General features: G+C 67.3%; 2 protein-coding genes across 5 annotated transcripts; both read left to right on the top strand.

The window, feature by feature from the left end:
- The first annotated feature begins 2,897 nt into the window (after positions 1-2,897).
- On the top strand, positions 2,898-4,439 carry HES5 (hes family bHLH transcription factor 5). The gene is made up of 3 exons (XM_086715451.1): positions 2,898-3,008; positions 3,105-3,270; positions 3,453-4,439. Exons 1-3 carry the CDS (start codon positions 2,955-2,957, stop codon positions 3,731-3,733), a joined length of 501 nt encoding a protein of 166 aa, XP_086571577.1. The 5' UTR covers positions 2,898-2,954; the 3' UTR covers positions 3,734-4,439.
- Positions 4,440-6,391: 1,952 nt separating this feature from the next.
- On the top strand, positions 6,392-22,331 carry PANK4 (pantothenate kinase 4 (inactive)). Of its 4 annotated transcripts, none has more exons than XM_086715422.1 (19): positions 6,392-6,545; positions 10,708-10,790; positions 11,831-12,045; positions 12,552-12,735; positions 12,931-13,023; positions 13,372-13,525; positions 13,642-13,823; positions 14,357-14,438; positions 15,034-15,119; positions 17,173-17,328; positions 17,912-18,024; positions 18,273-18,360; positions 18,992-19,143; positions 20,018-20,073; positions 20,148-20,197; positions 20,565-20,669; positions 20,975-21,075; positions 21,170-21,238; positions 21,799-22,331. In XM_086715422.1, exons 1-19 carry the CDS (start codon positions 6,422-6,424, stop codon positions 22,010-22,012), a joined length of 2,307 nt encoding a protein of 768 aa, XP_086571548.1. In that variant the 5' UTR covers positions 6,392-6,421; the 3' UTR covers positions 22,013-22,331. The 4 variants fall into 4 exon arrangements, 3 of the variants coding, with proteins under 3 accessions (XP_086571548.1, XP_086571547.1, XP_086571549.1); XM_086715421.1 differs by having other exon boundaries at positions 15,034-15,134; XR_015254372.1 differs by lacking the exon at positions 21,799-22,331 and having other exon boundaries at positions 15,034-15,134; positions 20,565-20,757; positions 21,170-21,243.
- Positions 22,332-22,801: the final 470 nt, after the last annotated feature.

The raw sequence follows: 22,801 nt of genomic DNA, 5'->3' as shown, positions 1-22,801 counted from the left end.
CCACTGAAAAGTGGACCAAAGCCGCTCCAGGTCGGGGGGAGGAGGGAAGAAGGAGGCAGCCCCCTCGGGCCCGCCACGGCCCAGCCGCCACCCTCACCTCGGGCAGGCCACCCTGGCCCTCTGCGGGTGGGCGGGCAGCTGGGGCGGGGGCGGGGTGGGGGGGAGAAGCTGGACCACGTCTCCTGCACGTGTCTCATCTGGACCGAGAGCCGGCTTGGGGGAGGGGGGAGGGGGCCGGCAGGACGCAAGCCCCGGCCAACTGCCCCCCTCCGAAGCAGAGGAGGGGTGAGGCAGTGAGCAGGAGGGCTTGGCTGGAGCGCTGCCCTCACTTCTGGTCAGAGTCCTGCCCCCACCCCCGCCCGCCTCCCGTTAGCAGCCAGGCAGTTAGGGCACACGTGGGCATGAGTGGAGGCCGTGGCCAGGGCCAGGGTGGGCTTGGGGCTTGCTCCTGGCCCTGCGTTCCCTCAGCCCCAGCGAAGCGCTTCCTTGGTGCCGGGTCCCCGGCTGGTAGGACGTGGGCAAAGGGGACACAGGTGACGAAGGCATCCTGTCCCTCCCCACCCCACCCCCCGGAGCCCATAAGCAGGCAAGGGGCACGACAGACTATGCCGGCTGTCCAGCACGAGCCCCATTCTGGCTCCAAAAATGGCCCCACTGAACATCACTGCCAGCCCACATCAAAGCCACTGGCCACTGTCAGCATCCCGGGCCACGGAGCAGAGCGGTGAGCACAGGGCCTCGACATGCCTGTCCCCAGCTGGCCCCGGTGCCCCCTGCCCTTTTGCGGCAAACTGGAGCCCAAGAACCGTGGCGGGGTTCTATCTGCCCAGACGGGAGCCTCCCGCTCGGGGTCACCGCCTCCCACCGCCAGTCCAGGGGCCGTGTCCTCTTTAAGAGAGGTGCCGGGGGGCGCCTGGGTGGCTCAGTCGGTTAAGCGTCCGACTTCGGCTCAGGTCACGATCTCACGGTCCGGGAGTTCGAGCCCCGCGTCGGGCTCTGGGCTGATGGCTCGGAGCCTGGAGCCTGCTTCCGATTCTGTGTCTCCTTCTCTCTCTGCCCCTCCCCCATTCATGCTCTGTCTCTCTCTGTCTCAAAAATAAATAAAAATGTTAAAAAAAAATTTTTTTTTAAAAAGAGAGGTGCCGGTAGGAGGAAGGAGCAGGTGCCAGAGGGGTGAGTAGGGGCTGCCTACCCTCGCCCTCCTAAGCCACCTGAAGGTCCCACCCTGGGAGCCCCCCCAGCCTATCCCACCCCGGCGGGTGACCAGCTGGCCCACGGGGCACTCCTCAGCTGGCTCCGAGCCAAGCCTGCCCTGGCTGTCGTGACACTAGCCTGCATGCCTCCCGGCTGAGCCCATTGCCGGGAGACCAAAGGCTCCTTGTATGCGACGGGGGGGAGGGGCGATTTCTGGAGCAGGCCCACCAAACGGGCCAGTCGTAGCCGTGGGTCACTGCTAAGACCCACGGGAGGGGGAAAGATCTGACCGGACCCTTGTTAAAGCCCCGCAATTCCCAGCCACACCTGGACGTGCTCCCGGATTCAAACTCGGGCTAACGTGCCCTGATGTCAGCTGCCGGCCCCCAGGGCAGAGGCCCTGCCTGCCTCTTGAACCTGGCTGGGTCCTGCCCTGCCCCAGGAGGAGGCCCCGGTGCCTCCGCCCCCCTCAGTGCCTGCAGGATTCCCGGTCCCGGTGAACCAGGGCAGGGCTGGCGGCGCCAAAGCAGCTGCCGGCCCTCAGCTTGGCTGGCCAGACACCAGGATCACCAGTCTTCCCATGCCGCCCTCGGGGCCGCCGTCTGAGCTTGCGCGGCGTCCACGTGGGCCCCAGGCCTGCCCTGCTCTGACCCTCATGTCTGCCACCTGGCACCCTGCCTCCCCACCCACTGGCAAGATGCCCAAGCAAAGCAAACCCTGCGAGTGCCCGGCAGGATGGGCAGAGGGTGGCCCGCAACAGAGCTTCCCCCCCGAATCTCACAGGTGCAGCGACCGCACGTCTGTGCACCTGGAACCAGGTGCCCTCCAGTGTTCCCCAGACGGCCATGGTGGTACTTCCCGCCAGATGGGGGTCGGGTGCGGCCCCGAGAAGCACCTGCCGGTGCAGAGCACCCTGGATGCTACTGCCTGGCGTGCTGCTCCCCCGAGGATGGGTGCAGCAGCTCCTGGGGGGACTGCCCAGGTGTCGGGCTCCAAGCTGGGCATTTCACGAACTCCGGTTCCCTGGAGCTACCCGAAGCTGAGCCAGGGAAGCACCACAGCCAATTTTTTCTAGCTCTGGAGAAGTCACGAGTCCCAGGTGACAGCCCGTAGGTCTGATCCTAAGAGTTCGGGTCGCTCCTGCACTCTCCACCTGTTCCCCGGGGAAGGCCGAGGTGCCTGTTCCGGGCAAGTGTAGGCTCCTCTGTTCCACCCGCCCTGGGGGGGCAGCAGGTCCCTGTCTAGGAGGTGCCCAAACCACTGGAAGCCGCGGCACTAATTCACTCTAAAGCTTTTCCCCCACCTAGTCTCTGCCAGCCAGCGGCAGCGGGGAGCCACTGGGGAGGGGAAGGAGAGGGGAGAGAGGGGCCGGGGAGGGGCACTAGTCTTTCCTGCCCCCCCCCCCCCCCCCCCCCCGCATCCCCGAGGCCTGGGAAAAGGCGGCATATTGAGGCGCGGGGCTTCTAGCATCAGGCCCCGGGATGCTAATGAGGGCGAGCGCGTTCCCACAGCCCGGACATTGTGCGGGCGGCCCACCTGCTCCTCGGGGAGCACCCATTGTGCCCGCGCCAATTCACAGGCAATTTAGCGTGCGCTAATGGGCCGGCGCCTTTGTGCGGCCCGCGAGGCCATTGGCCGCCGAGTGTGGGAACGGCCGCGGCGCCCGGGCCCCAGGCGCCTGCCCGCCGCCGCGCCTATATAGGGCCCGCCGGCCCGCCGCCCGCCACTCCCCGCTCGCCAGCCGCCTCTCTGCGCCAGGCATGGCCCCCAGCACCGTGGCCGTGGAGCTGCTCAGCCCCAAAGAGAAAAACCGAGTAAGTGCGCCGCCCGCCCCGCGCCCCCGCGCCCCCCGCGGCCCCCGCGCCCTGGCCGCCGGCTGACGCCCGTGTCCCCCCCCCCCCCCCCCGCAGCTCCGCAAGCCAGTGGTGGAGAAGATGCGCCGCGACCGCATCAACAGCAGCATCGAGCAGCTTAAGCTGCTGCTGGAGCAGGAGTTCGCGCGGCACCAGCCCAACTCCAAGCTGGAGAAGGCCGACATCCTGGAGATGGCCGTCAGCTACCTAAAGCACAGCAAAGGTGAGTCGCTGGCCGCGCTCCCCGCCGCCCCCGCGCGCACCCGGCCCCAGCCCTGCGCCCCCTGCGCCCCCTGCGCCCCCGCGCTCCCCGCGCCCACCCGGCCCCAGCCCTGCGCCCCCTGCGCCCCCGCGCTCCCCGCGCCCGCGCGCCCGCCCCAATCACCGCTGCGCCTCTCCCTGCAGCTTTCGCCGCCGCCGCCGCCGGCCCCAAAAGCCTGCACCAGGACTACAGCGAGGGCTACTCCTGGTGCCTGCAGGAGGCCGTGCAGTTCCTGACGCTGCATGCGGCCAGCGACACGCAGATGAAGCTGCTCCACCATTTCCAGCGTCCCCCAGCCGCGCCCGCCGTGCCCGCTAAGGATCCCAAGGCGACCAGCAGCGCGCCCACGCCCGTGCTCACTCCCGCCAAGGCCACTGCAGTGACCGCGCGCCAGCCCACCTGCGGCCTCTGGCGGCCCTGGTGACCCGGCAGGACGTGCGGGTGGCCGCCCCGAGGACCAGAGGCCAGCCTGCACCTCTGGCCATTCGTCTGTCCCTCCTGGGGCTCGGACAGGCCCCCTTCTCCGGAAGGCTCGCTCTCCAGGCTGGCAGGCCAGCAGGAGGGTCCTTCTGGAGAGAAGGCGGTCACAGAGCCCTGGTCACTCAGGACAGTCGGGGCCGCCTTCGCACAAGTGTCTGACTCCACGGGGTTGTTCTGTGTTTGCATTTCAGCAAGTGACTTCTGGGAAGTCCCCGCTGCCCGGGGTTCTATGATATTTGTAGGCGTCAGGGGCTCGGTCAGCCGGTGCCCCCACGTGTAGAGGACTTTCTTCAGGGCCTGCTGCTGCCGGGCCAGGGGGCCCGGCGGACGGGCCGTGCCGTGGGCACATTTGCCTTTTGTGAAGGCGGAACTCAAGGTGTATCCTCATAGGAAAGAGTGTCAGCCTGGATGGGCACTGAAGGACCATGCAGAGCTGTGGCCGAAAGGCCCCTGCGTGCACGTGGTTGTCCAGTTGGGGCTCATAGTGGGCTTTGTGGGGAGGGTGGGCGTCTCCACCATGATCCTCAAAGGATCCCTCTGTGTGGGCGAGTGCGTGTGGTCATGACTTTGTACTCAGAATTTGAACCCTCGGTCACGTGGGAGCCCACGGGACTGCTCTGCAGACTTCCAATAAAATCTGACTAAGCAGCCCTCTGGGGTCTGTCTCTCGTGCCTGACATGTGTCCTTGGCAGCCACGCGGTGGGCGGGTCTGCACTGGGGGAAGGGGGACAGACGCTATCGTGGTACTCCAGCATGGGTGGGAGGTGTCTTTGCCGGTGACCTTCCGCACAGGGAAAGAAGGGCTGGTCCTGGCTGAAGGAAGGAGGGAGGGAGGCCAGGAGGCAGGCGAGCAGGGGAGAGGCAGGCTGGAAGGAAGACAGGCCCAGACAACACGTACCCCCGTGCGGAGCAGGAAGCAGTACAGTGGGAGACTGGGCTCTCTGTCCCGGGGCTTCTCAGCAGCTCCCTGCAGGTGGGAGGTGGGGGAGGGGGGGGAAGTGACAGCTCCAGGACCTTCGGGCTCTGTTCACCTGAGGGGGGTGAGACGACTACAGCCTGCGGGGGGGGGGGGGGGGGGGGGGGGAGGGGCTCTTGCTGCAGCAAAAGGGGGTTCGCAGGGCCAAAGGCACAGGAGGCGTTTGCCTCCCCTGGCCGTCTTGCGTGGCCAGCGGGCCCTGCCCCTGGGTGAGCTCCTGGATGCACCCGCTTGGCTAGCCCACACTCAGGTGGCTGCCCGGCCCTGCCTGCAGGCCGACCGCTCGCCTGCAGGGCCGAAACAGGTGGACCACCAGGTGTTGACTGAGTCTGCAAGGACCTAGGAGGGTCCGCCCATGGGCAGTGGAACCAAAAGGCCTTCCCGTTTCTTCGGAGCGAGGGGGCCCAGCCGGGCCATCCTCCCTCTGGAGCTCGCCTCTCCCCTCTGCCCTCTGGAATCCCTTTCTGTCCCGCCTGACAGGAACATCTGAGGCGCCCCCTCCAGGCCGGCCCAGCGCTACATCCCACACGCTTACTGCATGTGGGGCAGGCATGTCAATGCACGGGGAGGGGGCTGTGCCTCCTGGTCAGGCCCACAGTGCCCCCCCTCCCCCGGCCCAGAGTCCTCGGCGCTGGAGGCCTGTGTGCTCTAGGAGCAGACCCCCTGCCCTCTTCCACCCAGCATACCCACCCCTTAGACGATGCTGGCAAGTCGGCCTCTTCCCGAGGCACAGGGCCCCCCTTCCGATCACCCCGGCGGCGTGGGGTTTGTGCTGCTCTACAGGCCCATGCTCCGGAGGCCTTGCCAGGCAGCTGGTAACATGCTCAGACAGAGGCCGAGGTCCAGAGACAAGAAGTAACTGGCCCAGGGTCACCTGGGAGTCAGCTGCCCTAGGGACCGTCTGTCCACTGCCAGCACTGGGCTCTTTCCCGAAGCGTCCGGTGCCTCTGAGGTCTCATCCCTCAAGGGTCTTCTGGCCAGCAGGAGCTTCCCAGGGACTGGCCCTGCCCACCACCATTCGTGCCCATGCTCCAGCTTCAGGAATATTTTTCAGATGGTCCCCTACAAACTCCCATAGACTCCCCGTTTTGCCCAAAGGCAGCCTCCTCCAGGCAGGCTGCCCTGTTTTCCCCTTCACTGTCTGCAGATCTCACCATCAGGGTGAGTGTCTTCCCCACCTGCAGGTGCATCGTCCATCCCAGGCTGGGGCGCCTGGAAGGCAGGGTCCCTGACACCCCCATTTTGCATGTGGCTTTTGGAACTGTCCTTGGTCCCTAGAGACCCGGGCTGGTGGGTCACATGCACCCTGGGAACAGCTGCACTCACTGAAAGAGGCAGGTCTCTGGGGGGGTCTGCAAGCCCCAGGTGCCTTCTCTGCACTAGCTCAGAGCACTGGAGGTCAGCATCTGGCCAGCTCGGTGAGGGCACAACAAAGACAACAGTCCAGACGTTTCGTGTTGGGCCAACGGCCGCGGGGACCCCGGCGCGCGGGCAGGCCAGTGGTCCTCCAGCTGCCGGGACCACAGAGGCGGGCTGGGAAGGGGGGGGCGGGCCCGGGTGCCTCATTAGCATAATATATGCGCGGGAGGCGTTTAGCAGTCAAATATATGCGCATATATCTCCATGGCTGATGAGGCTGGCCGGGCACATTCAAAATGGCGGAGTGCGGAGCGAGCGGCAGCGGGAGCAGCGGGGACAGCTTGGACAAGAGCATCACGCTGCCCCCCGACGAGATCTTCCGCAACCTGGAGAACGCCAAGCGCTTCGCCATTGACATAGGTAGCCGCGGACGGGCGCCGGGAGCTGAGCGGCGCGCGGCGGGCGTGGGCGCGGGCGGCGGAGCCGGCGGGCCGGGGGCGGTGGCAAGGACGAAGGGCGGGGCGCGGGCCGCCGGCGCGCACAGCCTGCCGGGCCTTGTAGTCCGCGGGCCGTCGGCGCCTACGCTGGCCGCGGCAGCCGGACTACAGCTCCCGGCAGGCGCCGCGCGGCCGGAGCGGGGCACGCCGGCCCTCGTAGTCCCGCGCGGAGAGGCGGGCGGCCCGGCGGCCCCTCGTTAGTCCACCCGGGTAGGGTCGGCCGCCGGGCGGGGCCTGTCCGAGCCACGAGAGCGATCTGGGGCCCGCCGTCTGGGGCGGCGCCGAGGGCGGGCAGCGGCCCGGCCTGGGGCCGCGGGAACCCTCGGCGGGCTGCCCGTCTGGGCCCAGCCCGAAGCCCTCCTCCCGCTGCCGCCCTCGGCTTCTGGACCGCTGACATTTGGCGGGAGTTTGGAGGACCTGGACGTGGACCTTGGGACCCTTGCCGGCATCTTTCAGAAGCCTCCCTGCCCCGTGCAGGCCGCAGGGGTGACCCCAGGGCCTCGCCCAGGCTCTACCCGACCTTCCTGCTCTAGGCCCGTACTAGACCCTCATCCCACGCTGGCGCCGGCCGCCTCCCAGCAGCCCCCTTTCGTAGATGAGGACGCTGAGGTCAGATAGGTGAACTAAGTTGTTTGAGGTCGGCTGGTAAGCGGCCAGGTGGGGCCTGGAATCTGGTCAAGCCTCGGCACTTGGCTGCTCTGCCCCCGTCGGCAGGGGATGAAGGTTTCCTGGGGGCAGCTTCACTGGGCGAGGCGCCCGGAGTAGGCATGGTGGCCTCACACGGCTCCCTTCTCAGCTGGCTCTCGGCTGGGGCCTCGGTTTGCTTGGGCCTGCCACTAGCCGAGTGTAGGCGGCTAAGCAGCCGGGCAGCGGGGCAGCCCTGCCTGACCTGTTGAAGCTGGCCAGTGATGCTAGAAGGGACAGGCGTGCTTCTGTCCCCGCCCCGGGCCCTTCCGCTTGGAGCCATTTGCTTGTGATGGTCTTGTCTCTCCCCTGCTGCTGAGAGTCACCGAGGTGTCTCCGGCTTGGGTGGGGGAGGGTGTCCTCCGGGAGAGTGGAAAGTGGGCTGGACCCTCAGTGTCCTCAGTGCTCACCTTGCAGGCCAGTGGGGGTTGTGAGGGGCGGTGCCTTAGGGTACTGACCTGGCGGCAGGTGTGAGATGCCCGGAGGCCTGGTGGGGGGTGGGGACCCCAGCGTACAGCAGGACGTATTACGAGCGGGGGACCCGATTAAACTTGGCGCCTGACTGCACGCTGGGCTGGCAGTGGGAAGCTTGGAGGCCCTGCTCTGCCCGTCTTCTGAGACCTGCCCGTGCCTTGATGTGACAGGGGCCCAGGCAGGTGTGTGCCCTGACGTTTCTGACTTTGTTTGGCTGCACTTAAACCCGGGTTCTGCGCCCTGGGAACAGGTTGGCACTTAACGTTCCTGAAAGTGCAGCTGACAAATGGCTCGCCCTGGGTTACCCTGAGATGTTCTTTGTGGCTCCCCAGGGTCAGCTCGTAGCCACAGGGTGAAGGAAGTCGAGAGAGGAGCGCCGTGGCTCCAAGGGGCCCTGCAGTGGCCTGCCCTCCAGCGCCAAACCCAGGTGGGGTTCCTGGGCAGAAGGACACTCAAAGGGATATCTCCAGTGTCAGTGTTCCCTTCCCCTCTTTGAAGATTCCCCCGGGGTCTGAGTCCTGTGTTTGTTCTTAAGGACAGACCATGTGTTTGTGCGGCTGGTGGGAGATCACAGCTCAGACGTGGGTCCTCACCCTGGAAACCCACAAGTGCATGTGCTTGTCAGCAGTTGGCTTTAAAAACAGGCTTCTCGGGGCGCCTGGGTGGCGCAGTCGGTTAAGCGTCCGACTTCAGCCAGGTCACGATCTCGCGGTCCGTGAGTTCGAGCCCCGCGTCGGGCTCTGGGCTGATGGCTCGGAGCCTGGAGCCTGTTTCCGATTCTGTGTCTCCCTCTCTCTCTGCCCCTCCCCCATTCATGCTCTGTCTCTCTCTGTCCCAAAAATAAATAAAAACGTTGAAAAAAAAAAAGTTTTTAAAAAATAAAAACAGGCTTCTCCCATTTCCTCTTCCCTCACCCAAGCCTCCTGCTCCAGGAGAGCTCAGCTGCTCTGTGTTCTTGGCAAGCTTCTTCCTCTCTCGGACACTCGTGTCAGCCGAGCAGATTCCCTGCTTCGAAAGCATCAGGGACATTTTGTCTACGAACACATGCTTAAAGCTGACTTTAAGAAGAGCAAGGGCGAGGGGGCAGTGACCCGGTGCCCACGGTGGAAGGACTGGCCAAGAAGGCGGAGGAGAGGGTGGCCCTGCGCCCGGCCCTGTGGGTCTGGATGAACTGGGGGTGGGGGGTCCCGGCTCAGGTGCTGGTGGAGGGACACGGGGGGGCTGATGTCAGTCCGGGTACCGTTGGCCCTGGAGTGGGGTGCGGGCTGGACTGGAGCGTCTGATGTCCACCACTGTGTGCCCCCACCAGCGTGGTCACTGCACTTAGCGGGTGTGACATGCCAGGACCTGTGGCCAGCAGTCACTACATCCAAGGGATCCTGCGAGCAGACGGGCTCCCCTGCTCCCCCCGGGCACCCGCCATCCTGCTCTGTGAGCTCCTCTGGTTCAGGCTGAACACTCCGCTCCGCACGTCCCCACTCGCTGTCCCCCTGGGGGGGACGGGGGGCACGGAGACGTGGCTTGGCTGCTGGGCATTGCCCCACTGGGGTGCGTGGTGTGGGGCACACGGAACAACTTGCCCCCACCGCAGCCCCAGCAGGCCCCAACACCTCGTATTTGGCTGTGATGTAAACCTCGTGTAAAGAACTCACGATCTGAAACTGGACCTTCTGTGATCCGGGGTCTCGTTCACAGTAACTTTTGACAAGTCTCAAAATATATCTTCTTCCCTTTGCGTCGCCTGTTTAAGGTTTATCGTGTTTATTCACGGAGTGAAAGCCGCTCCGGGCCAGGCGGGGATTGAGGGCAGGGAGGAGGGATAAGGAGGCTTAGACCAAGTCCTGCTTCTTAAAGCCCATGGTCTGGGGACGAGAGGAAGCCTGTGAGCGGGCGTGCTGACCGTGGCCCGACAAGGGCAGGTCACGGGGCACCCTGGGAGGCCCTGTCCACGCTGCCTGGCAGGCTCCGGGCGGCCGCTCTCAGATTGAGATCCGTTACCTGGACGAGTCGCGGCCCTCTGATACCTGCCTTTTCCAGATGTTTCCTGACTTGAGTGCTTGTCACATGCTCCCTGGGGACAGCATCACAAAGCAACTCTCAGAGATCGCCTCCAGCCTCGTCCTCACACAGGGCGTCCTGCCGGCTGCACTGGCCACACGAACCCGTTCTGTGGCTGTGGCGACAAGCCTTTTGCTGCCCCCCCCCCCCACCAGCATCGCGGGCCTTGCGGGAATCCACTTGACGCCTCCCCAAGGCCACCTCTGACTCCCCAGAGCTTACCCTTGAAAGTGACTGCTCAGGTGTCTCTCTAACTGGCTCTGAACGTGTTTCGGGCAAATAAAGGCCTCTTCTGCTCCCTGGTGTCGGGGCTTCCTGGTGGTATTCACGAGATCCGGTCCGAGGGGAGGAGACCCTGCTGCCCCCGTGAGGCCCCCAGCCCCGAGCTTGGAGAGGGTGGGCCGCTAGAACGTTCCCGGTGAGACAGCCCCCTCCTCTGCCAGTGCACTCTGGGAAAATACCCTTGTAGTGGTTCCGCCCCGACCCGTGTTACCACAGACAGTCAAGCGTGCTTGTCGGCGAAAGCCGTGCCCTTCTTAGCTTTGTCCTTTGGGTCATTTTCAAGACCACGGTCTGAAACAAATTTTCGAAACCACTAGTGATCTCCAGGGCCTCCCGGAAACGGGACGCTCTCCTTTCTCCTCGAGGACTTGGTGCGCAGGGGAAGCGGGCAGTCTCAGGCCCAGTTTGAAAGACGGCCGAGTGCTTGGGCCCCACGGTTCCTTCCCTTCCCCGGTCGGTGGCCCGCAGGGTTTTCGCACCAAGTGACGGCAGGCGCGGGAGCCGGTGTGGCGGGGGAGGCCGCGTGGACCGACCGGCCTGGGCTCCCGTGCGCCGGCTCCTGACTGCTGCCCCGTGTCTCCCTGCAGGCGGGTCGCTCACCAAGCTGGCCTACTACTCCACTGTGCAGCACAAGGTTGCCAGAGTGCGCTCCTTCGAGTCCTCAGGCAGGGTGAGCCTCCAGGGGTGGGGGGGTGGCCCTGGGCGGGCACTGTCACTGTCCGGCTGCCCTCCCTCTGCTGCTCATGCACATCGGCCTAGCTTCCGGGGGGATTCCTTGCCCGGCACCCCTCCCTGCCCCCCAGCCCGGCCCCCCTCCGTCCAGGACCCCGCCAGGAGGCACCCGACACCCCTCCCTGCCCCCCAGCTCAGCCCTGCCTCCATCCAGGACCCCGTCAGGAGGCACCCGACACCCCTCCCTGCCCCTGACACCTTTCCCTGCCCCCCAGCCCGGCCCCCCTCCGTCCAGGACCCCGTCAGGAGGCACCCGGCACCCCTCCTGCCCCCGACACCCCTCCCTGCCCCCCAGCTCGGCCCCCATCCATCCAGGACCCCGTCAGGAGGCACCCGACACCCCTCCCTGCCTTCAACACCCCTCCCTGACCCCCAGCTCAGCTCCCCCCTCCGTCCAGGACCCCGTCAGGAGGCACCCAACACCCCTCCCTGCCTCCAACACCCCTCCCTGCCCCGCAGCTCGGCCCCCCTCCGTCCAGGACCCCGTCAGGAGGCACCCGACACCCCTCCCTGCCTCCAGCACCCCTCCCTGCCCCCCAGCTTGGCCCCCCTCCATCCAGGACCCCGTTAGGAGGCACCCGACACCCCTCCCTGACCCCCAGCTCAGCTCCCCCCTCCATCCAGGACCCCGTCAGGAGGCACCCGACACCCCTCCCTGCCTCCAGCACCCCTCCCTGCCCCCCAGCTTGGCCCCCCTCCATCCAGAACCCCGTTAGGAGGCACCCGACACCCCTCCCTGCCTCCCAGCTCAGCCCCCCCCCCCCCACCATCCAGGACCCTTCAGGAGGCACTTCCGGCTGCTTCCTGTTGCCTGGGAAGCCAGCTCCTTCCCCGCCCCTGCCCTCGAGCTGCCTCTGGCCTGAACTTAGCGTTAAGGGTGGCGTTGCTCATGGTCCCGGGGCCTCATCCCTGCGTCTTCCCCCTCCCCCTCCCGCCAAGGGCAGCATGCACGCACAGACCCCCAACCTGTATCCCCAGGACACAGAGCAGGACCACGAGCCGCCCTACGAGATCTCAGTGCAGGAGGAGGTCACTGCCCGGCTGCACTTCGTCAAGTTCGAGAACACCTACATAGAAGCTTGTCTGGACTTCATCAAAGACCACCTCGTCAACACTGAGACCAAGGTCATCCAGGCCACTGGGGGCGGGGCGTACAAATTCAAGGACCTCATTGAAGAAAAACTGCGGCTGAAGTAAGTGGGGGCCGCCGGCCGGTTCTCGGGGGCGGGCTCTGAAACCGCCGCACCCCCCCCCCCCCCCCCGCCCGCCCTGTGCTGGGACTAGACTGGGGGGGGGGGGGGCCGGGCCGGTGGGAGGGTTCTGGCGGCCGGACCCCGGGGGGCGGAGGGGGCTGGGGGGGGAGCCGAGGGGGCACAAGGAAGGAAGGGGGCCGGGCTGTGCGGCACAGCTCCCTGTCGTGCTGGCGCAGAGGTCCGCGCGGGCTTAGCCGCCTGCGCACAGAGCCGGCAGAGGGCCGGCCGCTCAGGCGATGACGGTGGCCGCGGTGGCTGCGGGGTGGGGGGAGGGAGGTGCCTTTGGAGCGGCCGGGCCGGTTGCGCTTCTGAGGGCCGTGTGCGTCCAAGTGGCAAGCTGAGCGCGGCCGGGCCGGGGCGGCGTGTCCACGAGGGACCCCGCGCTGCAGCAGAGGCGCCTTCTGTGGCCCGTGCTGTTTTCAGTGGCCGGGCTCCTTCCGTTGCAGAGTGGACAAGGAGGACGTGATGACCTGCTTGATAAAGGGCTGCAACTTCGTGCTGAGGAACATCCCACACGAGGCCTTTGCGTATCAGAAAGATTCCGACCCCGAGTTCCGATTCCAGACCAATCACCCCGACATTTTCCCGTACCTTCTGGTCAACATCGGCTCTGGAGTGTCCATTGTGAAGGTGAGGTGGGCTCCCCGGACCACGCGTGACGGACAGGCAGGGAGCACCCGTGCAGCGTCGGCGGGGGCTGCCGTGGGGAGGCGGCCCAGGCTTGGCCTGCAGGATGGCGCCCCCCCCCACCGCGTCTGGGGCGTCCCCAGGACCGGTGGGAGGTGGCCGGCCCCCCTCAGTAGCTCGCCTGCCCTGCCGCCACAGGTAGAGACGGAGGACAGGTTCGAGTGGGTTGGCGGCAGCTCCATTGGAGGTGGCACCTTCTGGGGACTCGGGGCTCTGCTCACCAAAACAAAGGTATTCCGACGGCCGTGGGTAGACGTTCCCGGCTCTGCGTCGAGTCCCACTTCCCACGCCTTCTCAGGAGAGGGTCGGCGGCCAGGGGGCTGGTGTTGCTGTGGAAGCGGCTCCTTCCGCGGCCCGGTCCTGGCTGTGTGCCTGGTCCTTGCGGGAGGCAGCCTGGGCGCCCAGAGTCTCCCCCCCCCCCCCCGCTTCCCCCCTCCCGGGTGGGTGGCCGTGGAGCCCTGCCCGCCGCACCCCCACCCCGGCCCACCGCCGGCTCCTCGGCGCAGGGCTGGTTCCTGGGCTGTGGGGACGCTGCCAGCTCCCGCACCCCACCCCCTTCCGTCCGCCCTGTCCCCCCAGAAGTTTGACGAGCTGCTGCATCTGGCCTCCAAGGGCCAGCACACGAGTGTGGACATGCTGGTGCAGGACGTGTATGGGGGTGCCCACCAGACCCTGGGGCTGAGCGGCGACCTCATCGCCAGTAGCTTCGGGAAGTCGGCCGCTGCCGACAAAGGTGCGCTGCCCCCCACCGCCGCCGTCCCCCTCCCCCCGCCGTCCCCCTCCCCCCGCGCCTGCGGCCCCCTCGCAGGCCCGGCCTCGCCCAGCGGCGCCCTGCCTCTGCCCTCCCAGAGTTCTCCAAGGAGGACATGGCCAAGAGCCTGCTGCACATGATCAGCAACGACATCGGGCAGCTCGCCTGCCTGTACGCGAAGCTGCACTGCTTGGACCGGGTGTACTTCGGCGGCTTCTTCATCCGGGGCCACCCCGTCACCATGCGCACCATCACCTACAGCATTAACTTCTTCTCCAAGGTGCGGGGCCCCCTCCCTCCCTCCCCCCCCCCCCCCCCCCCCCCGTGCCGGCACCCTGGGCTCCGCTCTTCCCGGGTACTCGGCTTGGCCCCTCGGCGTCTTCAAGACCAGCCGACCCAGGGGCGGGGGGGGCCCGGGGCAGGCGGCCAAGAAGCGGGGCGCCCCCGCCAGCTTCTCCTGGGCTCCTGCCTCCCTTCCTCTGGCCAGTTCCCGCGTCCCGCGCCTGGGGCGCCACGGCCCTCCCTGGGCCGGGCGTGATGCCAGCGGCGAGCCTCTGGGGCCATCTCCACCGCGCGCGGGCTGCAGACGAGCTTTGAGACGCGTGTCGTTCGAGTGGGGTGACCGGGGTGGGTGTTAATTTGCGGAAGGAGTTACTCGCAAATGCCGAGCGTCTAGGTTCCGCACCGAGTGCGGTTTTGTTGACGAGTGCGTCACAGACTGTCCGGGAAACCTCCACCACGTACAGAGACCGCCTGTGTGGGCCGCCCAGGTGTCACTTGGAGGTCAGCTCAGGCGGGGTTTTGCCACGGCAGGGGGAAGTCCAGGCGCTGTTCTTGAGACACGAAGGCTACCTGGGAGCCATCGGAGCGTTTCTCAAAGGAGCAGAGCAAGACAGTGAGTGGAGCAGCCGTGGGGGGACCCGTGCTCGCTTCAGGGCGGGGCAGGGCCTGTGCCGCGAGGGGTGGGGGTGGGAAGCCACCGGGGCCCTGGGAGTGGGCCTCTAACCTTCGGGGAGAGGCCCCGCCCACCAGCTTCACCGTCCCTCCGAGTCACGAGCCTGAGGGGCCGGCCCTCCCTCTGCCGCCGCCCTCCCGAGGGGTCGGTGGGAGGCGACACCTGTGGGTTCACGTGCCACGTGATTGACCCTGGGTTGGGTGGGGAGGGTCTTGGTGGGTGAAAAGGGCTCCGAGCAGGGGCCAGGGGCACGTGGCCCTCCTCTGGCCGCCTCTCGCCTTGCTGTCTGCCGAGCTGCGTCTCTTTGGCCGGGCCGTGCTTTTTCAAGGACGCTTGCAGGATGTGATGGGGTGGGGCGGGGCAGGCGGCTTTAAGAGGCCGCGAAGGGTACAGGTATCATCTCACGGGGTTTCAGTGCCAGTGAGAGGGACTACGGTAGCGTAGCACGAAACCCCAGGCCGCCTGTGCTGCGGAGCCCTCCCATGGTGGTCGGGCCACCCGGGGTCTGAGTGACACCCGCTCCCTCCCTCCCTAGACCCTAACCAGTACAGCTGGGGAGAAAACTATGCCGGCAGCTCCGGGCTGATGAGCTCATCCCCGGAGCTCTGCCCAACACAGCGGGTGAGGAGCGGCACTGTGAGTATGGGGTCCTTGGTGGGGTCATCGGGTTCCGAGAGACCCTCTCCCGGTGCAGACCGGCCACTGAGCAGGCCGAGACTCTGGGACAAAAGACAGGCAGCGGGGCTTGCTTCCCTCCTCCTCTTAGCATTTTCCAGACGTCCCTCTGGAGCCTCCGAGACTGTGCGGTCCAGCCCCTGTGTCTGCACGCAGAATACAGAGCGTGTCTCCCCAGAATTGTGGCACCATTCACAACCCAGAGCCACAGGACCCCCCACGGGCCCTTCTCTAGACCGCGTTCTCTGCCTGATGGTTTGGAGCGGTAGAAAAGGACAGAGTCTGTGGTCCCTGCTGGTTTCCTGCCCATCCCTCAGTCCCCACTTGGAGAGGCCTGTGCGACCAGTTGTCAGCCAGACAGAGGACGCTACCATCATGGCCCCATCCTGGGGGACATCGCAGGCTTATTGAGGACACCCCCCAGATGGCATATGTCGCTCTGGTAACTCGCTGAGCAGTTACCAGAACTCGGGCGCCCTGTTGGAGAGCCAGCTGGACGAGTCCGGACAACTAGTCTGGGCACACGAGTCAGAATGTCTCCATCAGGACCAGGCTGCTGGCCTTTTGGACGCAAAGTTGATTTTCCGTCACGGACGCAGATTCTCATACTAGTTAGCCTAAGCCTCGTGGGGACGTGTGTGATCTAACTGTAGCCTCCCCGGAGAGAAAGCTCCCACACCCCGGGCCTGGTCGGAGCAGCGACTGGCTCGCAAGGGGTCTCTGCATCTTTGATTTGTAGAAGGGCGATGTGGATTCCCGCCTTAGGGATCGTAAAACCAAATGGATAAGCAAACACGAAATCCCCGCGTCAGACCTGATGTGGATGCCGGTCGTCCCCACGCGGCACGTGCTTGGCGCCTCACATGCCTGTTGTGCTGGGTCTCTGTGGCCCTGCGAGGCGGGGACCGAGACCCCCATTCGCAGAGGGAGAGGCCGAAGCGCGGAGGGGCCAGGTCATCGCTTTGGGTTTGCGGAGGCTACGCAAGGCCAGGCTGAGGCGTGAGCTCCCGGGTCCAGGTAGCGGGAGGGCCCGCGGAGCCCGGGCCGAGGCCCCGAGGTCGGCGACGGTCCACTTTCTTTCCTCGCGTGGAAAATGCCAGCTGTTTCCACGCTGAACTTGTCACTCGGGACATCCTGAGAGTCCCCACGTGGCGGCCCTTCCTGTGCGGAAGCCCCGGCACAGAGCACGCCTGCCCGTCACCCCCCAGGCTTGCCGGGCCGAAGGCCGCCGGCAGACCAGAGCTGCGTCCCGGTGTGCAGCGATGTGGTGGGTCACTCCCTAGAGGCGGGGACAGGGCCGCTAGGCGTGTGCTGGGTTCTCGCGTGTGCGGGAGAGCACCAGCTTCGGTCTTGACAACGTAAGCCAAAACCCTGGCTGGCTGAGTGACCGCTCCTCCAGAAACCGCTGGGTCACTGGCCTGCTCGTCGCTGGCGGCCACAGGTAGCACGTTGGGCATAAAGGGCCTCCTCGGCGATGCCGGCGAAACTGGCATCAGACTCGTGCTGCGGAGACAAAGGAGCCAGTGAGGGGCCTGGACCGCCTGCCCCACGGGGTCCCGGTGGCCTTGCCGTGGACCCCGTACGGGGGAGTTACGGGTCCAGGGCCTGCGGGGCAGCGAGTGGGACAACGCGTGCAAGTAGCATACGGCCGGCGTGTCTGGGGGTCGTGTGTGAGGTTGGGCTCAGGCTGGTGTGGGAGCCCCCGCCGCAGGGGTCCCAGGAAACTCCACGGGGCACGGAGGGAGGAAGGGGGCCGGGCAGACTTGGGATCTGGGGTGCGTGGCTCAGGCCACCGGCCAGATGGAGGGCGCCGTGGCTGAGCGGGGCCACGGGCGGGGTCTGGGGACGGGAAGAAGGGGCTTGTCCGCTTGCACCCGCAGCGGTCTCCTCCCCGCGCGCCTTCCGTTCTCGCCGAGGAGCTGGTTCTCAGGCTGGCGGGAGGCGCCTCGGTCTTCTAGAACTTCGCGGCTGACGCGTCCGCCGCCTCTCGTCCTTCCAGTTCGACCTTCTGGAGATGGACCGGCTGGAGAGGCCGCTGGCCAACCTGCCACTCCTTCTGGACCCGTCTTCCTACGTGCCCGACACGGTCGACCTCACGGACGACGCCCTGGCCCGCAAGTACTGGCTCACCTGCTTCGAGGAGGCCCTGGACGGGGTGAGGGCTCGGGGCGGGCCGGGCGCCCCTGGGGTCGAGACGGGCGGCTCGGAGTTCGTAGGCGCCGGAGGCCCCGGGCGCCCATGCGGCAAGCGACAGGTGTGGTGAAGGAGGAAGGGGCGTCTCCCGGAAGCCACCGGAGGCGTGTGTGAGCCTGAGGGGGTGAATCACGTTTCCCAGGTAAAAACGTGGCTCCTAGTGGCTCGTCGGCGAGCTGGGACGTGTCCTCAGTGAGGGCGTACAAACGCGCCCCGCCTCCATGCCGGCTACCGCGTCTCTCCAGAGCGCAAACAGTTCGCGCGGGGGTCAGGGGACAGCTGCGATCGGGCTCCGGGCTCCAAAGAGTCGTGACTCGAGCCCTTCGGGGCCCCCCCCAGGAGCATGTGTCCCTCCTACAGCCCCTCGGGCCCCTGGGGTCCTCAGAGGGAGGGGTCCTGCCCTGCCCCAGACCCCCGCAGCCTGCAAGGATGGTTCCCCGAGCCACCCATCCCCCTGGCACGGTGGGAGCTCGGGTGGCCCCGTTGCCACCCGGGAGACGGCTCGGCGGCAGCGCGTGCCCGTGCTGACCGCCCCGTGCTCGCAGGTGGTGAAACGCGCCGTGGCCAGCCAGCCGGGCTCCGTGGACGCAGCCGAGCGGGCGGAGAAGTTCCGGCAGAAATACTGGCGCAAGCTGCAGACGCTGCGACACCAGCCGTTGTGAGTGTCCCCTGCCCGGGGCCGCCTCGCGGTGCGCTGGGGGCCCGGCCTGGGAACGTGCGCTCGCGAGGGCCGGGGCTCCCGACGGCCACTCCTGGGGCCACACGTGCGGCGGTGCACGCCCCCCTGCCCGCCCGCTCGGCCGCCCGGCGGGGCCAGGCCGCCTCGGTTCCCCCGTGAGGACGCTCTCGGGCAGCGTGCGTGGCCGTCAGATCCTCTCAGCCGCCCTTCCCCCGCCCCGTCCCCAGTGCTTACGGGACGCTGACCGTGCGCAGCCTTCTGGACACGAGGGAGCACTGTTTGAATGAGTTCAACTTCCCGGACCCCTACTCCAAAGTGAGTTCCGCCTTCCCGCGCAGGACTGGCGCCCGCGAGGGGGACACGGCCAGCGGGGAGCAGGGGCGTGGCCCGGCTGTTCCCCGGGAGTGCGGGGTGGACGCGGGCGGCGACACCTGTCAGAGCCGAGGTTTGGAGGCCCGCCTCTCCGGCCCCGGGAGCTCGCCGCCTCAGAGCGTTCGTGGACACCAGTCGTGCCCTCACGGGCGACAAGCCGGCCGGAGCCTGGCGGGCGGCCTAGACGGGCCACGCTGACCAGAAGGCCCTGTGCGCGGGCCCGTGCCGCACACCGCTTCCCGCCCCCTGCCCTCGGGTGGAGCGTCTCGGGACGGGGCGCCGGGTGCCTGTGGGGGTCCACGTCTTCCACCGCGGCCCTCCCCGGCCCTGCCCTGGGCCACGCCGTGACCTTGCGCGGCTCTGAATCTGCGGTTTCTAACGGCTTGGTTGGCGTGAACTCCCATGGTGGAGCGTTGAGCGCGCGACCCCTCGGAGCCGGTTCACAGCGATGTTCCCGGTGACGCTCTCCGCGGCGTCCCCAGCCGGGCGCCCTCCCTCTGCCCGGTCCGCCGAAGGCCTGCGGGAGGCGGGGCCGCGCCGTCGCTCCCGACCAGCCGCCCGCCTGTCCCCACAGGTCAAGCAGAAGGAAAACGGGGTCGCACTGAAGTGTTTCCCGAGGGTGATCCGCTGTCTGGACGCCTTGGGCTGGGAGGAGAGGCAGCTGGCCCTGGTGAAAGGCTTGCTGGCGGGGAACGTCTTCGACTGGGGAGCGAAAGCCGTCTCTGAGTAGGTGCCGCCCTCCGGCCTCCCGTCAGCCCCACCCCTGCCTGCTCGGTCCAGCTTGGGCCCAGGACCACGGCCCGACTGCCCGTCCTGTCCCCCCCCTCCCACCCCCTCACCCGGTCACGTGTGGCCCCGGGAATGACCGGCGGTTCTGTGGGCTGTGCTCCCCCGAGCACAGCCGCGGGGACCGGCTCACTGGCATCTACCAGGCGCGGGCTTGTGCCCTGAGGCAGAGATCCAGACCCTTGGTGCGCCAGAGTCAGAGTTAACAGTTGACGTTTGAAAGTGAGAAACGGAGGTGCCTCGTGAAGGAGTCTGCAGACTCGGGTGGGGGCACGTGCCCCGGCCCCCAGAGCACCCCGGGCTCTCGGTCTGGGGTCACCGTCAAAACCCAGCCTTCCAGGGTGATTTCCTGGGGCTCCCGAAGGAGCAGGCTTGCCCGTCCCCCGCCTCGCCCTGTGCCCGGCGCCCTGTCCCCTCTGTGTGGTTCTCGCTGGTCGCACCCACGGCGTCCTTTCCGACTTTGAGAAGAGTCACCGCCTCTTCCCTCACCCTTGTCCCCGTCCTTCCCTTTGGGTGGCACGTCGAGGCGTGTGCTGGGCGGGGCTGGGAGCCGGCGCCGACCCAGGGCCTTGCCCGAGGTCGCCCCCGACTCAGGACCTCACCCCGCCCCCCCCCCCCCTCGGCACCGCCATTCACGTTGCCGAGCGGGTCCCCGACCCAGGGCCCGTGCGCTCTGCCGACAACCGACGGCGGAACGTCGCCGCTCCGGTCACGGCAACGCTCACGGGTTTGGGAAGGGCTTCGCTCGGGGTCTCCGTGGATGCTGTGAGCTGAGGTTTGGGTGTTTTGTGATTTCGTTCTCTTCCCCACACAGCGTCCTTGAATCTGACCCCCAGTTCGGCTTTGAGGAGGCCAAGTCGAAGCTGCAAGGTAGGCTGCCCGGGGCCGGGCGGGGGAGGGGGCCTGCCCGCGAGCGCGCGGCTGACCGTGTCCCTGCCCCGCAGAGCGGCCGTGGCTCGTGGACTCCTACGGCAAGTGGCTTCAGAGACTGAAGGTACAGCTGTCCCCACCTCTGCCCTGGGAGGCGGGGAGGGGCCCTGGAGACGGCGCGGGGCTGCCCCGGGGCAGTGCACTGAGGGCCCCTGCCCGCTCCCCCAGCCGCCGAGCTGCGGGTCTCAGCTAACCGCCCCCTGCTCCAGCCTGAGTCCCGCAGGCTCTACTGGTCAGGTCGGCCGGCCTCGGCTCGCAGGTCACGGGGGCCGCAGTCCTGGAAGAGGCACGGGCGCCCTGCCCCCAGCACCCCAGCGCCCGCGGGACCCAGCAGCCCTCGGCCTCGGCCTTCGGGGAGTGTGGAGTACGGAGGTGTCTGGAACGCTTGGACGCGCCTGTTCCCAACTGAACGTCCTGGTTTTGTCTTACAGGGGCCCCCTCACAAATGTGCCTTAATTTTCGCAGATAACAGTGGAATAGACGTCATTTTGGGAGTCTTCCCCTTTGTCAGGGAGCTTCTCTCTAGAGGGACGGAGGTGAGCGTCTGGGCCGAGTCGGGACCCCTGCCCTGGGCCCTCCACTCGCGGTGGGGGTTGGCGTCGGCGCGGCCTCCGTGCGGGCCAGGTAGGTTCAGGTGAGGCTTGTCACGGACCTCGGGTCTGCCCGTTCCGGGGCCGTCCGTGTCCCGACCGGGAGCCGGCCCTCCTGGAGACCACCGAGCAGCGAGGTCACCGGGGCTGCGCCTCCCAGCCGGCAGCCCCGGGTGGGCGGGCGAGCAGAGGCTGGCTCGGTGCCGGGCGGGGGCCGAGGTCCCTACAAAGCTCGGGGCGTCCCGCCGTAGGTCATCCTGGCGTGCAACTCGGGACCCGCCCTGAATGACGTGACGTACTGTGAGTCCCTCATCGTGGCTGAGCGCATCGCGGCCATGGACCCCGTCGTCCAGTAAGCAGGGCGGGCGCCCGGGGGGCCCTGCCCGGAGAAGCAGGGGCATGGTGGGAGCCTCCCAGGGCGCCAGCCGACCCCTTGTGCTCCGCAGCTCGGCGCTCAAAGAGGAGAGGCTCCTGCTGATGCAGACGGGCTCCAGCTCCCCGTGTCTGGACCTCAGGTACCCCCGAGGCACCCCCTCGCCCACCCCGGCCCCCGGCGCGCCAGCCGGGCAGCAGGGGTCACCAGTGCGGCTGGAGCCCTCGGTCTGGGCAGCCTTCTTCCCTCGGGGACCCGGGAGGGTGGGCTCGGGACCGTCCGCGGCCCGGCCGCGCCGCGGGCTGGTGGATCGGATGCCCCGCGGCTGGGGCTGCGGGCACCCCACGTGCCCTTAGACGCCTGGGTCTCCGCCTTGCTGCTTTCTGCCCCCGGGGACCCTACGTGAGAGAACCCGGCCTTCGGGAGCCAGCCCCGGGGGAGGGACGTTGCTCGAGGATCGACCTCCTCCCTGTTCTGGGCCCGTCGTGAACCACGCAGGAAGGGGGAGTTCGCGTGACGCGGAAAGGAGTTAGAGCCTTTGGAGTGCCGCACATAGAAAAGCGTTCTCAGGCCCGGTTCTCACAAGTGTCCCGCCACAGGCCCCGGAGGGCGGGGATGCCCTTGTGGGGAGGGCGCGGCGGCCGCTCGGTGCAGGGGCAGAGGGCCCGCCGCCCCGCCTCACCGCCCCTCTCCTCCCCGAAGCCGCCTGGACAAGGGGCTGGCCGTGCTGGTCCGGGAGCGAGGCGCAGACCTGGTGGTGATCGAGGGCATGGGCCGCGCCGTGCACACCAACTACTACGCGGCCCTGCGCTGCGAGAGCCTCAAGCTGGCCGTGATCAAGAACTCCTGGCTGGCCGAGCGGCTGGGCGGCCGGCTCTTCAGCGTTATCTTCAAGTACGAGGTCCCGGCCGAGTGAGGCGCCCGCCCCGCCACCCTCCTCCGCTCGTCGGGAACGTACTTCGACCACAACAGGGAGACCGAGTTCCGATCGGAATATTTATGTCACGCGCCTGTGACTGAGAGCCGGGTGCGCCCGGGTGGGAGTGTGGGCGCGTGTGGCGTCGGGGTCCCTACGATGCTGCCGCGTCCGTGGCGGGAGACGCAACTCTGTCCAGTGAGACATCCGTATTGGAATATATTTAACTGTTAAATAATCTTTTATATATATATATATATATATATATATACATATGTACGTATAGATATAAATATATGCACACGTCTCCAACAGGTCACCAGAGGCTCGGGGTCCGCACCAAATAGAACGTGTAGAGCGGGCCCGGCCCCCTGCCTGTGCTGTGTGGTTGCAGAGAAGGGGTGCGGGCAGGGGTCCTGAGAGCCCATCCCCGGGGCGGCCGAGAGCGGGCCCTTCCCTTCAGTTACCCCCCGAGCCCCTGGGCTGGCTGTGGCCTGTGGGCCGTGGCCCACCCCCACCCCCACCCCAGCCTGGGGCCAGGAGACTCCCCCCGGTGTGTCTGTATAGACAAGGTTGCCCTCTGCGCCCCCAGCCCCACTGGGCACAAGGGGGACAGGGCAGGCAGCGCTCCCAACTCGACCGGCATCCGGGGAGGACCTTTGAGAGCCCTCGGGGGCCCGTGCACACTCCTGCTTAGAGCCGATCACGCTGCGTGGCCTTGGGCCACCCATGGTGGGTGCCTCTGGGCTGGGTCCCAGGGGGGGCCCGTGAGATGACCCTTCTGTCAGG

Source organism: Puma concolor, chromosome C1 (assembly GCF_028749965.1).
Source record: "Puma concolor isolate L17-30 chromosome C1, mPumCon1.1.hap2, whole genome shotgun sequence".
NCBI lineage: Eukaryota > Metazoa > Chordata > Mammalia > Carnivora > Felidae > Puma > Puma concolor.
Note: the sequence above shows the minus strand (reverse complement) of the source record. Positions and strands in the feature narration are given on the sequence as shown.

Coding starts and splice junctions, on each gene's coding strand:
- HES5 (XM_086715451.1), top strand. CDS start 2,955: ATGGCCCCCAGCACCGTGGCCGTGGAGCTGCTCAGCCCCAAAGAGAAA. Junction 3,009..3,104: donor GCCCCAAAGAGAAAAACCGA/GTAAGTGCGCCG, acceptor CCCCCCCCGCAG/CTCCGCAAGCCAGTGGTGGA. Junction 3,271..3,452: donor CTACCTAAAGCACAGCAAAG/GTGAGTCGCTGG, acceptor CTCTCCCTGCAG/CTTTCGCCGCCGCCGCCGCC.
- PANK4 (XM_086715421.1), top strand. CDS start 6,422: ATGGCGGAGTGCGGAGCGAGCGGCAGCGGGAGCAGCGGGGACAGCTTG. Junction 6,546..10,707: donor GCGCTTCGCCATTGACATAG/GTAGCCGCGGAC, acceptor GTCTCCCTGCAG/GCGGGTCGCTCACCAAGCTG. Junction 13,024..13,371: donor CTCTGCTCACCAAAACAAAG/GTATTCCGACGG, acceptor CTGTCCCCCCAG/AAGTTTGACGAGCTGCTGCA.